Raw genomic sequence first — 15610 nt, forward strand, 5'->3', positions numbered from 1 at the left:
AGAGATCTTTGAAAGTTTCTTGGATATTTTTGATACTTTGCATTTCCATATACATTTAAAATAAGCTTGTCATATTACACCCCCCCCCCCACAAACACACACAGAAATCTGCACAAATACACCTACTGCAATTTTGAATGGATTTCCTTTGAGTCAATTTGGGAAGAACTAAGATAAAAATATTGAGTCTTGCAACCATGAACATGGTGCATCGTGTAATCCTTTTTTTTTTTCAAGATTTTATTTATTCACTTGAGACAGAGATACAGAGAGAGAGATAGAGAGTGCAGGAGCAGGGGGAGAGGCAGGGGGAGAGGGAGAAGCAGGCTTCCTGCTGAGCTGAGAGCCCAACAGCAGGCTGGACCCCAGGACCTAGAGGATCTGAGCAGAAGGCAGATGCCCAACCATTTGAGCCACCCAGGTGCCCGGGTTTAATCCTTCTTTCAAAAGAAAAGTACTTTTCTTATGATTTTCTTACTAACATTTTTTGTAGCTTACATTATTGTGAGAATACAGCATACAATACACACACAAAATATGTGTTAATTAACTTTATGTTATTGGAAGACTTCTAGTCAACAATAGGCTATTACTAGTTAAGTTCATTGGGAGTTACAAGTTACAGTAAATTTTTAACAGCATATGGGTCAGCACCCCTAACACTTGCCATGTTCAAGGGTCAACTGTATTTAAGTCTTCAATTTCCTTCAAAATATTTCATATTCTCTGTAGAAATGTTGCAATTTTGGTTAAATTTATTTCTAGTTATTTGGTATCTTGCATGCTACTATAAATCATATTTATTTTTTAAAGAGATTTTATGTATTTACTTGAGAGAGAGAGAGAGACGGCGACAGAGATAGCAGGAGAGAGGAAGAGAGGAAAAAGCAGGCTCCGCTCTGGGCAAGGAGCCTGATTTGGGGATTCCTGGATCATGTCCTAAGCCAAAGGCAGTCGCCTCAGAAATCGTATTTCTTTAAAAGTCTATGTTTGGGGACGCCTGGGAGGCTCAGTAGGTTAAGCAGCTGCCTTAGGCTCAGGTCATGATCCCTGCGTCCTGGGATGGAGTCCCACATCAGGCTGCTTCTCCCTCTGCCACTAGCCTGCCACTCTGCCTGCCTGTGCTTACGCTCTATCTCTCTAACAAGTAAGTAAAATCTTAAAAAAAAAAAAAAAAAGAAAAAGGTCTGTTTGTTCCTAATAGTCAGACATAACTGGTCTTTGAATATTTACTTCGTATCTGCAACTCCGTTAAAATAGCTTATAGACTTAATAACTTATACACTTTTTGGATTTCTCTCTGCACACATCATCTATGAAGAAATAAATTTTTCCTTCCTAGCCTATACCTTTTATTTCTTTTTCAAAATACTAAACCCCGCAATTATCTTAATCTAAGTAATGTGAAACTCCAGCCGTAAATTCAGTAAAAAGATGCCAACGGATTCAAGTCCCTTTCCATCTCACATACTCTCACTCAACTACTATGACCAGCTCACTCCCCCTTCCAATCACTTCCACTCCGAAAGAATCTGAGGGGAGCTCAGCGAACTTGGAGGCAGGCTACGGAAGCGCGCGCCGCTGGCTTCGTAACCGCTGCGTCCCGGGCACGACGACCGCCCCGCCCCTTATCCAGACGCAACCAATCAGCGGCTATCTCTTTCGAGCGCCCATCGGCCAAAATGGCGGCGGCCATTGGCGCCGAGTCCGGCTTGTAGTTCCATTGCCTTACTCTTCGGTTGCAAAATGTGAAAGGCGAAGGGGCTGGTAGAGGGGGGCTGTAGGCAATGAGTCGGCGAAGGAAACATGGGGACAGCCCTGGCCTGAAGAACACGCCGCGCAAAGCGGCGGCGGCTGAGGAATGCAGTTCGATGGTCGAGCCAGGGAAGAGGCGGCTGAGGTCGGCCCGCGGCTCGAGGCCCCGCAGGGCCGGAGAGACGTCTCCCCGGCCCGTGCCGCAACAAGAGCAGCCTCCAGCAGCCGCTTCGTGCAGTAAAAGTACCCCCGAGGGTGAGACGTCGGCAGCGCGGCCCCTCCGGGCTTAAGCGCTGCAACCCCACAGCCCCGCTTGCAATGGGGAACCCTAGGGTGCGGGTGCGGGTGCGGGTGGGGGTGGAGTCTGAAGTGTTTTCTTTCTCTGGGCTTCGCCCCTCGCCCCTCGTGAGTCCGAGAGGAACATGACGCCACTACCCCCATGGTTTTAGGCTCCAAATTTGAGTTGTGCCACGTTCTGTTTGACCATCTACTTGCTGCTTCTGCTGTAGGAATAGGCCCTGTAATTTACCTGTTTGAGGGAAGGAGGGCGGCGATTTATAGACTGCTCCAGTCACAAGTGGCCGAGCGAGGAAAACTATCGGATAGACTTGCTGCTTTCGGCTTATTTCCAGGAGAATTGCCCCATCTCGACTTTCTGCCCTGGCTTGCTCCAGTGAAGGGATCATATAAAAAGCTCTAGCTATCTCTAGCATCCTCAGAGTTTGGGTGATGTCTCACTTCATGATTTATAAACCGGAAGTTCCTGTTATTATGTCCCTCCAAGTCGGAAACTAAGGGCCCCTCAGCATTTCATTCTGGTCAATTTGGGGTGTTCTGGTTTTTTTTTTTTTTTTTTTTTTTTCAGAGATTTCTAATAAATCCCGGTAGGAACTGAAGTTTACACAAAAGCTCTTTGTAAAAGTGTGTTCTTAAAATACTACATTTGTTACCTTATTTGTCTTTAGTTTACTCCCATGAAGCAATTCTGGAATGAACAAAAACAAATGTTTGTAGAAATTTAAAAGTGATACTGGACAAAACTTCACAGGAAATGGGTAGCTAAAGTTTTTTGAAGTAATTAGTATAAGTTGGATAGAGTTCATGAAAGGGGGCTAAACAGACTTTTACTGAAGTTTCTTCTGGGAGCTTTTTGGTTTTTGAAACGTATCTTTAAATTACAGGTGGTTCCCAAAACTTCCAAATGCCAGTGATAATGAATGGAGTGAATAGATTGTACAGTATTATACGTTTATAGAGCTACTGGGTTATATTAAAATACTTGCTATTTACAGTGTCAAATTTGTGAAGTGTTACAAGGATTATTTGAAAAATTTCAGTTATTAAAGTAATGTCTCTGGAAGAAGATTTTATAATTGGACTATAAAAAGTAATCTAAAGGATATGTGACTTTGGGGTATTAGGAAGTAAAGTAATGCTTTACAATGCAATAATTGTTTTTTTAATCTTATTTTATGTAGAAAGATATGAAACACCAAAGAGAGTCCTGAAAATGGATATATTGTCATCTGCCTTCAGTTCTCCTAATGATCCAGATGGACAGAATGATATCTTTTGGGATCAGAATTCTCCAATGACAAAACAGTTAGGTAATTTATTAATATTTTTATCTGGGTAAATATTTGCCAAATGATTAGGATTTAATTATAGCATTTCAGTAGGGTAATAACAGAACTTTTATACAACAGATGTTTTTTGAGAATCTTACGTGATTGTTATGGTACGTATATGATGCAGTGCTTGGTGATCTAAGCCATGCTAATTAAAACTGTTTTCTAAGAAATGACTGCTATTTTTAAAATTAAGTTTTTTGTTTACCATTTATAGAAGTGTCTTTGTTCTTTAGGTAAAGGAAGAAAAAAACAGATTTACACCACAGATAGTGATGAAATCTCACATATTGTTAATCGTATTGCTCCTCAGGTAAATATCACTACTTTTATATTTCATTTTAGACCTATGAAAACTATACCAGTAGGCCCATATATGAAAAATGTTTGTTTTTTACAATTAGGTTTTCTGAAAATAAAGCACCAAAGGTTACTTTTACCTTTTACACTACTGAAATGTATATTTTGAAGAAGGAATATAATGTATAATTGGCAATATATATTTTCTTAAGCATATATCCTGTATTTTAATTTTTTAGAGTAATAATTTTGACTGTTTTTAATGTTAACAATATACGGCATTATTTTTAAAGTTATTAAAATAATAGACAATAAAAATTCAAACTTTTTCATGTTTTTTGTGATTGTTATTTGTTTATTGTCTATAGCACACTTCTTCCCCATTGAAATTGCTCTTCTTAATACTTGTGGACTAATACAATCATTGAGAAGCATTCATAAAAGTAGAAAACATTGGATTTGAAGTTAGTTCTCAGCCTGCCTCCTATATTGGGTGACCATAATCTTAAACTCAGAAATTTAGTTCATTCAGTCATCAACTAGAATTACTTGTCTTGCTCTCTCCATTGGACTATTATGAAGATTAAAGTAGATAAAAATTCCTTGTAAACATAGAGCACTATAAATGTAAGGTTATTTTAAAGTTCATTATGATAGTTAAATTATATGCTGTCATAGAACCATCTTCAAAAGTTTCTTTTTTCAGTTCCTGTACCACTTGAATGAAAAAGAAATACAAGTTGAAGGCAACCTCCATTCTGAACCTATTTACTGTCCTCTCTCCTTTTTCTTATTTAACAATATTTGAATTCAGAAAACATCTAGTTTTTGCTCAGTGTCCTCTCTGTAGGAAGTATGGGATTTTTCCTTGACATACCCTTGGATAGTGACTATATGTTCACCATAAACAATAGATGGCATAGTCCCAAACTGTGGTTACAAGGAATTACCATCATCCAGGTGGAGGAGACAGGAAATAAAGCTTTTCTTAGTGGCTATAAAATATCCAAAATTACAATTAGCACAGTCAAAACAACTCTGTTGGTACTAGCTCTGCATTCCATGTTTGGCATGTCATAGAAATTCATTTTACATATGGTTCATTAGTTAATAGCTTTTATAACATAATACTATTTACTTCATAAGTTAACAATAGGCCTTCATTAATTGTGGGTTTCACATGAAAGAAGCAATAATAAAATGTGTTTGGACTGGCCAGCTTAAGTAGTGATAAAAAGATAGTTGAGTAAATTACTGGACCCTTTACCTAAGTGGGCTGGAAGTAATAGCTCACATAAAAAAATGGCAACAATATGCAAGTGGTAACTTGTATATAAGGAAAAATACAGTAAACTTAGTTGCTTTTAAATGGTACTCTTTTCAACTAAAGCATGTAGATCTTTGGTAGTGTAAGATTATCATGTTCTCAGAATGACATTCACGTTTTTTATTTTTAGGTGAGTAACCCCCTCAAGTAGTTATTTAAGTCACCTTGGTATTTTCAGAGATGGTTTTTTCTTTTTTTTCCAGATATGCACTTCAGTTTTCCCTGGACAGTCATTTCACTTTCTTGAGGGATACTTTTCATATAGTGTTTGTTAGTCATCATTTTTGTACAACTCTACTCAGAATATTCTCTAGGATTAAATGAAGTAATTTGTTTACATACCTTATATAGCACCTGGATTGTAGTTAGAAAACAGTAAATTATGCAAGTATTATTAAAGAGATTTTTAAAATATAACACAAATAGTATAAAAACATACATAGGGCCCTTGTATATATAAAATTGAATATATAAAGTTGGCATACCTTTATTGTCTAAAAATTGAATGAATTTTAAAATATTTGGTAAATGGACAAAGGGTCCATCATTAAATCATTAAGAATATTTTCCCTAATTCAGAGTTGTTGTTGAAACAAGAGTGAAAATATATATTGAGTCTGAAAGTAAAATTATTGATTACTGGAGTATTTTGTGAAGCTAAAATCTAGGTTCAATGGACATCTAAGAAAACTTTGTTGATTAAGAATTTTAAAGTACCGAGTTGTAGGGATAATTTTCACCTAAACCTAGTAAATAAATATAAACTGATAGCTTCTTCATGCCTAGCATTTTGCTTAATGCTGATCATAAGATCAGTCCATGCTTTTAAGTATCCTAACCTACTGATAAGATTACTTTTAGCTTGTGTGATAGTTATTTATGTTCATTCTAAGTAGTCTGTTCATCCTAAGTACAAAAAGAGTAGAAAATGGTTAAACCATTTGATTTGTTGGTCTGTAACGAATGAATGAATTCATTTTCTAATTTTTTTGCATGATCAACTGACTGAAAGGAGTAGCAAAAACATCCAGGATTAAAATGGCCCTTTGTTTTCCATTATAGTGGTTAAATTTCTTTTCCTGCTTTCTCTACTTATTTTTGTTCTTATCCCTGCCTTTCTTAGCATCATTTCTAACTTTGCACTTGACTCTGTCCTGAGTTTAATTTTAAGTGTTTTCAATTCAGGTCAACATGGATTGTCCAACCTTAGATAAAGATTATAATAGGATAGGGAAAATTTGGAGAATCAGGTGATACAGAAAGATTTCCATATGTTTCTCTCTATTCTTAATAAGTCAGTTTTCTGTTGGGGGAAAAAAAAGACTGCTTTTACTGTTGAATATGTATTAGTTAATTAAATTCTTAAAATTAATTTTTTAGAAAGTAAAAATTTACTAATTCTGAATGTTTTCATTTCCTGAAACATATAAGGATCACTTCTTACAGCTTTTTATTGCCATCCTCCACCTTCTCATTTTTCTCGAATTTATTTAGTAACTGTCACCTTACCAGAATTTATTGCTTTAGGAAAATAATTTAGTGTAGATAAAGTTTTCTCTTCTTTCTTTCTTTTTTTCTTTTTGGTATGTAACTCTTTTTTCCCCCTAAAGTTTTCTTTTCTTTTCTTTTTCTTTCTTTCTTCCTTCTTTCCTTTCCTTCCTTCCTTCCTTTCTTTCTCTCTTTCTGGTATATGACTCTTTTTTTCCCCCTTCTTCTAAAGGATGAAAAACCAACAACAAACTCCATGCTAGGCATGTGGATTGGTGCAACTGCTATTCCTTGTACTCCTAGTGTAGCAAAAGGAAAATCAAGAGCAAAAATCAGCTGCACAAAGTAAGTTCAAACTTTTCATCTTTCCTGAGATTCAGTGGAGTAGATATTTTTAATAATATTCTGTTTTGGTTTTGTAAATAAATACATCAAAATGGCTATAAATTATATTTTTTAGGTTTGACATGTAGAATTTTAGGCTCACAATAATTATGTTAAAATTTTGAGTTTTAATATATTAAAATATGCTTAATAACAGTTGAAAATCTATAATGATTCTTTGATGTTTTCTTAGTTAAAATTTCTAAAATTTTTTTAATAGGTTAAAAACACAAAATCGAGAGGAAGAACTTATGAAATTAGCTAAGCAATTTGATAAAAATATGGAAGAGCTAGATGTGATTCAAGAGCAAAACAAAAGAAATCGTGATTTTATCCAGGCAATTTCAGAAGCAGAGACTTTAAGTAATTATAAAGATAATATGCAGATGCAGTTATTACATGATACAGTTCCTGAAATAGATAATTCTATAATAAAGAAGCCACTGAAAGAAAATACCAAAACACCTATGGAAAATGATCAGAATAACAGTCAGAAGCCATTTGACCAAAATGCTGAAGCAGCCTTTCATGCCATTTTTGATGGCTCTACTCAGAAATGTAGTGGACAGTTCAGCCAAGATTTGTCAGATGCTTTTTTGAACCTGAGTAATACCACCTTTGGAAAGAAAAGCACTTTAAAAGAGGAGAAAATCATTACGAATGAAAGTCTGCCAGATAAAACCCCAGGATCACTTTTTTGTCAAGTAGACACTCCTGGAATCACGAAATCATGTGTGACTTCTTATACTGAGAAGCAAGAAGCTTTCCTTAAACCCCTTGATACATTTACTACCAGTGATTTTGAGGATGATTGGGAAAACTTACTAAGTAATGAACCTTTTGTTATGCAAAATGTCAAACTGTGTGAACTTTTCCCTGCTCCTAAAACAGCCCAGATTGCTGATCAAAAGGGAATTTATAATTTTAACAATAAAAATGATAAAAATAAGTCAAGAATGAATACAAGTCTAGATACCAGGTTAAAGGATTCAAAAATTTTACAGGATCTCCCTTCAAAGACACAAAACAAGGAATTAATAGATTTTGGAAAATACGAGTTTTCACTAAATCCAAACGATAAACCAAACAAATTACCACCCACTGGAAATAAAATGAAATTTGAGAAATCTTTCAGTAAAACTGTTGTTCAAGACAAAATTCAAGACTGTGCAGTTGCGTCTAACCTGACAGAAGATAGGCACACTAAATTTACTTCCAATGTAAATACTTCTGAAAAGTCAACTTTGAACACGGGACATTGTAATGAACAAAAAAATAAGTCCACTTATAATCAGTCTTTTAAAGCAGCTGCTAATACAGATAATTTTGGCTCTGTAACTTTGGGCATTGAAACCAATGTTTATAATCCAAATCAGATTAATGCATCAAAGTTAGGTTCGTTCTTTGATGACTGGAATGATCCGTCATTTGCCAATGAAATTGTTAAAGCATGTCATCAATTAGAGAATACCTGGGAAGCAGATGATGTAGATGATGATTTATTATACCAAGCATGTGATGATATTGAAAGACTAACTCAGCAACAAGACATTAGAAAGGACAGCAAGATATTAGAAAGTAAACTTGAGATCAATAATAGTTCCAAACATGGAGCCAAAAACATGTTTACTACATCTAAACAAGAAAGTCAATCAGTGCAATCAAAGCATTTGAATCTGAGCAGCATTTCAGGCCATGTATCTTTCACAAACAGCTCACAATTAAATAAACAAGTTAAGATGGAAAAAGAAATTTGTGGAAATTCTCCAAGCTTTTTAGGTGCTACGACTAATTTAAAAATATACTCTAAGAATTCAGATGGTCAGATCAATAGTCTACATTATTCCTGGAATAACACTGATTTTCCAGTACAAGTGAGTAGTACCGAATCAGTTCGTATGGGAAATTCAAGTCTGAATGTGAATTCAGACCACGGGAATACAGAAACTGCTACTTACAAGAAGAAATTAAGTACTCAGCATCTATCCCATAGGAGCACAACAGATGGAGCGAAGAGTGACCTTAACAAACCAGTTAGATTACCTAAGTACACATTTACGAAGATGAAAAATTCTCAAGTTCTTTCCCAGTTTAATCAAAATTGTATGTCAACCAATATTTCTGATACCAAGATTACACAGGGTTTAGAGAGAAATAAAACTGCCAGCCCATTTTGTGGAAAGACTGTTCAACAGCAGTCTTTGGTGAAATGTTCTGAATCTTTGAAACAACCTTCAAAAGGTATGTATAAAAGAGTTTTCTTTGAAAATTATTACCTGGGAAAGTAGCTAAACTAGTTATTTGTTATATTTGTGTAATAAAATTTAAAAAATCACAATGTTTAGAATTCTTAAAAGTGACTTTTACAAATAATTATGCTCTAATATACAAAGGGTGGGTAATTTATATTTTCGGATTGCATTAGATTCTTTCTTAGCTTTTAATATGGTGACTAGCATATGGTCAGTACTCAATATTTGTTGAATGTTTTCTGAATTATTTCTTAGAAAATTACACTTTTAGGTAGATACATTGCTGTGAGATTGTATACTAAGTATATCATTGTTTCAAAACTTGAATCTTACTCCTATGTTTAGCAGACACTGAGGTGAACGGTGTTTGAAAATTCAGAGCATTCTAATTAAACACATTTTTACTATAATATCTGATATGAAATTGTTAGTTGTGATGGTTAGAACTGTAATTTGCTTAGTCCAAACTGTCATCTTTGATTCTTCTGATTCCTCTCCCACAGTTCTATCAAGTTCCATTATTTCTACCTCAAAATAATACATCTCAAAATAGTCCATTTTTCTCACTCTTAACTGCTACCATCCTTATCCAAATCAACTTTTTTTTTTTTTACTAGATTGTAGTTCTTTTATCTGTCCCTTTTCAATTCTCTCCAAACAGGTGAATAATCTTTTCACAAACAGGCAAACCTGGCATTCCTGTGCTTAACCACAACCTTCAGTGATGGTCTGTCATTCTTCAAATAAAATTCCAGGGGCGCCTGGGTGACTTAGTCTGTTAAGCTGCTGCCTTCGGGTCGGGTCATGATCCCAGGGGCCTGGGATTGAGTCCTGCATCAGGCTCCCTGCTTGGCAGAGGGTGGCGTCTCTCTCTTCCTCTGCCTGCCATGCTATACACACTGTGTTCTTTATCTCTCTATCAAATAAGTAAGTAGAATCTTAAAAACAAAGAAACAAACAAAATTCCTACTCTGTGTTGATTTACAAGGTTCTGGATTATCACTCCTTAGCCTCTCTGTCTTCTTTTTTACCTCATCTACTAAGCTTCAACTACACTAGCTATCTTTGAGTTCCTTGAACAGAATAGTTTCTTTCCGGGACCCCTGGGTGGCTCAGTCAGTTGAGCGGCTGCCTTCAGCTTGGGTCACGATCCCAGCATCCTGGGATCGAGTCCCACATTTGGCTCTCTGCTTAGTGGGGAGCCTGCTTCTCCCTCTGCCGCTGTTCCACTGCTGTGCACATTCTCTCTCTCTCTCTCAGAAATAAATAAAGTCCTTTAAAAAAAAAAAAAAAAAAAAGAATAGTTTCTTTCCTAGTTCAGGAGCTCTAACTGTCATAGTCCCAACTAAAACTACTTCTTCCCAGCATATATCCCCCCCATTCCTGTCTATTCATAGGTGCTTTTTTATCCTTAGGTCTCAACTTAAATATGACTTCCTCATAGAGATGTTCCTTGAACAATCTATAAATAGGTCAAAAGACCTATAATCTCTCTTATTTCCTTCATTTCTTTTACCACAATTTGAAAGCAAGTATTGATTATTGTCTGTCCTATTTGTGAATACCTAGGCCTGTCACCGCATCTGCCACTTGGAAGATGTTTAGTAAGTATTTGAATGAATATCATGCCACATAATGTGAAAATCTGTTATTCACTGATATTGTAATGCTTTTGTGTCTGGCATAACTACTCGTACATCTTAATGCCCAGTTTTTTTCACTGCCTCGTGTTTTTACAGATGCTCTTTCCTTTACCAGAAACTTAGTGCCCCCATGTGCATATACCAAATCTGCCTGACCATTTTCCACTTGTTTTTTAAAACACAGTATGTTTCTATCCACCCCAATAATTTAGCTTCAGTTTCTTTGGGTTTCTCCAATACCCAGTGTTACTTCTGTTACAGCATTTACTATGCTAACTTGTAATTATTGATTTTCTTAATCAGTCTTCCTCACTTGGGGCTAACATTAGGATTCTTATCTATTATGTAGATCAATGCTAATAAGGTGAGGGAGTTTTTAGCTGCTTTTAACATTAGATCATTGTTTTCTGTTTAGATTCTAGATGATGATTTTGTTGGCATTATTGCTACAACTTTCCTATTTAAGTGCTCCCACCCTTTTTTTTTTTTTTTAAAGACTTGTCACGGTAGTATGTTGGTTTTTTAAAAAGAAGGAAAGAAAACAGAATAGATTAATTTGAAGTCAAAAATTAAATTCTCTGTTTCTCTTCTCACAGCCATTCTTCAGGGAGAAACCACAGTTAACAGTTTGGAATACATCATATAGAATATGAAAGCATGTATGCATGTTTGTGTGTATGAATACATGTGTATACCTACACATTTATTTAATCAGATGGAATTAATACTGTGTACCTAAGATTTGGCAACTTCATTTTGCCTTCATTAAATATAGCTATTTTTCCCTGTCATTCTTGTAGTTTTGCTTCAGTCCTTTTAATGACTACATAGTATGTCTTTATACAGATATACCATGATTTATTTAACTGTTTCTCTATTAATGGAAAGTTCAGTTTGGTTGCATTTTTGGCATTACAGACAGTCCTTCAGTGAATATACTTCTTCATAAATTTCTCCATGCTCGTATGATTGTATCTGTTAATTATTAAAAAATTGATGTAAGAGAATGTTTTGAATTTGATGGCTAGCACCAGATCTTCCCAAAAAGTTATATCAGTTTATATTTTTTATCAACATTGACAACGAATACTTCCCTACATTATAACCTAGGTACTTTGAAATAATTGAAAAATTGTGGTCAATCTATAATAATTTTAAATATTTGAATTTATATTTAAATAAGTGTAATTAATTGGACCATACTCAACATGAATTTAGTTACATATAGTTATAACTATATTAAAGACTACATCTCTGGAATATTTGAGTTTTCCCAAACACTATCCTTCTGCATTTTTTGTGTGTGGATAATCTTTCAGTTTCTTTTATCAGTTTGTTTAAGTTTACTGATAGTACCTAATCTTCTAATTAACATTAATCTTCTTGATATTTTCTGTTGTTTTACTTTGTTATGTTGCAAGAGGCTCTCCAGAGACTGTCTCTGAAACAAAACCCATTTAACTACCTTATTGCTATAAGGCAGGGTTGGACAGACCATGGCCTATCTAAATCCAACCCATAGCCTGTTTTTGTACAGCCAGCATGCTAAAATGGTTTTCACATTTTAAATAGTCGAAAAAATCAGGAGAAGAGTAATAATATTTCATGACCTTTGAAACTTTCATGGATTTCAGATTTCACCATCACTAAACAAAGTTTTATTTGAACACAGTCCTATCATTTGTGTTGTCCATTGCTGACTGTTTTCATGCTACAATGACAAATCTTAACACTTCCAATGAGAGCCCATATGACTTTCAAAGATTAATATATTTACTTTCTGGCCATTTACAGAATTTTTTTTTCCTTTTTTGCTGACCTCTGCTTTAGGATAAACATTAAGAAAAGCCACTCTTTCTGTGTAACTTGCAATAGTTTGAGACTTCGCCGTGTATTTTTATTGAAGATTGAGTTAAAGGAAAGGCTGATGGGAGAAATGGATGTCTCTAAATCAAAATTTCATAGTGTGACTTTATCTACATCATTTGAAATTATTTTCCAAGAATATCACCAAGCCAGTTGTAGAGAACTATGTTCTTTTCTGCTGTCATGGATTATTAACCTGTTTTCCTTCCAAACTTACAGTCAATACAATGCAACTGTGTGTGTGTTGTGTGTGTGTGTGTGTATTCTGAGTTTATGTTTCTCAGCTTTGAGACTAAAATAGTAGACAATTAGTCAAGCTAATTATAAAGTATCTTATAGCATCTTTCCATAAGGAAAAATAGCTACAAATCTGTGAGATAATTAGTTTAGGAAATAAATAAGGCATCAGAGTAATCTGGGGAGTTTATCTGCAATATTTATCTCAACCCTGAACATGCTCTCCCATTTCCAATTATACCAAGAAAGGAAGGGGAGACAGATAATTTATTTTGGACATATAATCTCCCTTAGTTAACAAGGGAAATGTCTTTTAAAGTCTGAACCTTTGTTTAGATGGTAGTGTAAATAATACTTCTCTGCCAGCAGTACTACAGATTCTTATTCTATGAGAGGCAGATTTTACAAGATAAATAGTTTTACCAATACAAGAATCATATAAATATGAATATAAATATGATTCAAGGTGATGGTCTTAATTTTAAAACATCCTTTAAATGAGAAAATACGTTTGCTAATCTTAAAGTTTGATTCTTATTAGCATTATGTAGATAATCTTTTAGCCCAAAGTGACTAAACTGTATATTTAAAAGACATTCAAATTGGAGATTTTATTCAGATACTCTCCTTTTTGAAATTTCTAATGTTTATATAAAATGTATTCTCTAAATAAAAATATTTGACAGTGAATTATGTGCTTATTGTCATGATAGATTCACCAGATCACTCTAAAACATTTGTCCTCAATGGCTAAAATGGAAATCTTGAAGTTCTATAGAGGAAAAAAAGTCGGTGTGAATATTAATATAGCTTATCTTAAAGGGAAAAATAGACTATTTGAGGTATTCATATTTAATTCATTATATTTTGACTAGTTTTCTGTTAAAGTTTTTATAACATTTAAAATCCCAGTTTTTAAAAAATACTCATTTTGTCGATTATATAAATTAGATGTTCTTATTCACAAGAATTATGTGCTAGGAAGTTAAAATGTATAGTTTTAATCAAATGAACTTTATCACATTGTGAAAAGGTATATAAAATAAGGACAGATTGATCGGTGCTTGGTTTTCCTTTGGCCTAGGGTACTGTGTCTGTATGTGGAATATTGTATTTAGTAGTTTAGCTTGATTTATAGTTATACCAATATGGCAAGTCTGGATAATAAAAAAGTAAAAATTAAAATTCATATTCAGGATACCTTTATAGTCTATAATAGTAATATCTATATTTTGTTTAATTTTTAGAGGAAGAAGAAAAAAATAAAAAGTATTCTCCTGAAGAAATTCAAAGAAAAAGACAAGAAGCACTGGTTCGAAGAATGGCCAAAGCACAGGCCTCATCTGTAAAGGCAGCTCCCACTTAACTTGATTTCTTTTATGAAATATTAGTTGGAAGACAAAGACAGTTAATAGCTATCTATGATAGGAAATATTTTCTCTTGATTTCTCTGTGAGAAATTTAATGCTGACTTATTAAGCATGGACTTTTTTTTTTTTAATGGACTTCTGTTTCATTTAATAAATCAATGTTTGCAATAGTCAATGAAATCTTTCCTTGGAGAGGTATGTGGAAATAATTACATATAAGTTTTGAAAATTCAGGAGAGTTAGCAATTATGTTATAGAATTATACAGAGTAAAGTATATTTTTAAATATTGTGGGTCATCCAAAAATAGGTAATCTACTAATTTTTTATTATAATAACAAAGCTTCAACTCACTCAGTAAATAAGTATTTTTTAATAGTTTTACTTTCAATAACTTTCTAAGTTTTTTATATACTTCTGAATCTAAAAAATACTTTCATATTCTTAGGAACATGGTTGGTGGGAAATAAAGGACTTTAATTTATTTGTAAGGAAATTACTATTTTCAGTTCCTAGTCTGAAATAGATCTTAATTTTAGTTTTCTAAAACATAATGTATTTTGGAAACCTTCCACTATTTTCAGGGAAAATGCTGATTTAAGAAGTTTGGGGGGAAAAAAAGACTAGCTATATAAATAATATAGTATTATTAACATTTAGAACTGTCAGAACCTTTAGATGTCATTGGGTCCAACTTCTTTATTGTATGGATGAGAAATGAATACTGTTATTCTGGAAGTCACAAGGCAAATTAAAGCTATGCTGGGATTAGAATGATGTCTTTTATTCTAATGAACACCTAGATAGTTATACCATTATACTTTCAAGTATTAATTAGTATATAAAATAATTTGTTTGTAGGAGCATTAATTATTTCATAGTATAAAGCTAAAAAGAAAAATAGTAACTCAAAGTACATTAAGGACTGTTTAATAATAATGCTCATTGTTTCTTTTATTAAAGAATTCATTCCAGAATATAAAAATGAGAATCTTTCTCTTTTTAGTTTACCTATAACTATTTAATTTTCCCTTAACTATTTATCTGACTTTACTAATTTGTTCATCTCTATTACCTTATTTTTTCCTTTATGTCTGTTTAGAATTCACTAAGCCAGAAAAATCAAAGCAGAGGTCAGAAGACAATAAGGATGCTTTATTTGTCTTAAATGGCTTTGGGAGACTTGATGAAAGGTATACATGTGAAACACCTATTAGTGCATTCATCACTATTCAGGTGTCTTAGAACTATGATAATATCAAAATAATTAAATGCATTTTAAGCTATGGCTATATAGAGACATATCATTCTGAAAATTAAATTTTCATATATACAGTAGAGTAACACATTCTTCCTTAAGG

General features: G+C 33.9%; 1 protein-coding gene across 4 annotated transcripts; it reads left to right on the plus strand.

Annotated features, from left to right (window-relative positions):
• Positions 1 to 1656: 1656 nt before the first annotated feature.
• ETAA1 (ETAA1 activator of ATR kinase) lies at positions 1657 to 15234 on the plus strand. Of its 4 annotated transcripts, XM_044264108.1 has the most exons (7): positions 1657 to 2010; positions 3234 to 3362; positions 3620 to 3696; positions 6731 to 6843; positions 7103 to 9123; positions 10704 to 10738; positions 14128 to 15234. In XM_044264108.1, the coding sequence occupies exons 1-7, from the start codon at positions 1788 to 1790 to the stop codon at positions 14227 to 14229; spliced, it is 2700 nt and encodes an 899-aa protein (XP_044120043.1). In that variant the 5' UTR covers positions 1657 to 1787; the 3' UTR covers positions 14230 to 15234. The 4 variants fall into 4 exon arrangements, with proteins under 4 accessions (XP_044120043.1, XP_044120044.1, XP_044120045.1 ...); XM_044264109.1 differs by lacking the exon at positions 10704 to 10738 and having other exon boundaries at positions 1658 to 2010; XM_044264110.1 differs by lacking the exons at positions 10704 to 10738; positions 14128 to 15234 and adding an exon at positions 9796 to 9903 and having other exon boundaries at positions 1658 to 2010.
• The last annotated feature ends 376 nt before the right edge of the window (positions 15235 to 15610 follow it).

The sequence above is a fragment of the Neovison vison genome, chromosome 8, assembly GCF_020171115.1.
Source record: "Neovison vison isolate M4711 chromosome 8, ASM_NN_V1, whole genome shotgun sequence".
NCBI classification, from domain to species: domain Eukaryota; kingdom Metazoa; phylum Chordata; class Mammalia; order Carnivora; family Mustelidae; genus Neogale; species Neogale vison.

What these genes read in the sequence shown, in the direction of transcription:
- ETAA1 (XM_044264108.1), top strand. Translation starts at nt 1,788, where the DNA reads ATGAGTCGGCGAAGGAAACATGGGGACAGCCCTGGCCTGAAGAACACG. An exon ending in TCCAATGACAAAACAGTTAG is followed by an intron (nt 3,363 to 3,619) that starts GTAATTTATTAA and finishes TTTGTTCTTTAG; the next exon opens with GTAAAGGAAGAAAAAAACAG. An exon ending in TTAATCGTATTGCTCCTCAG is followed by an intron (nt 3,697 to 6,730) that starts GTAAATATCACT and finishes CTTCTTCTAAAG; the next exon opens with GATGAAAAACCAACAACAAA.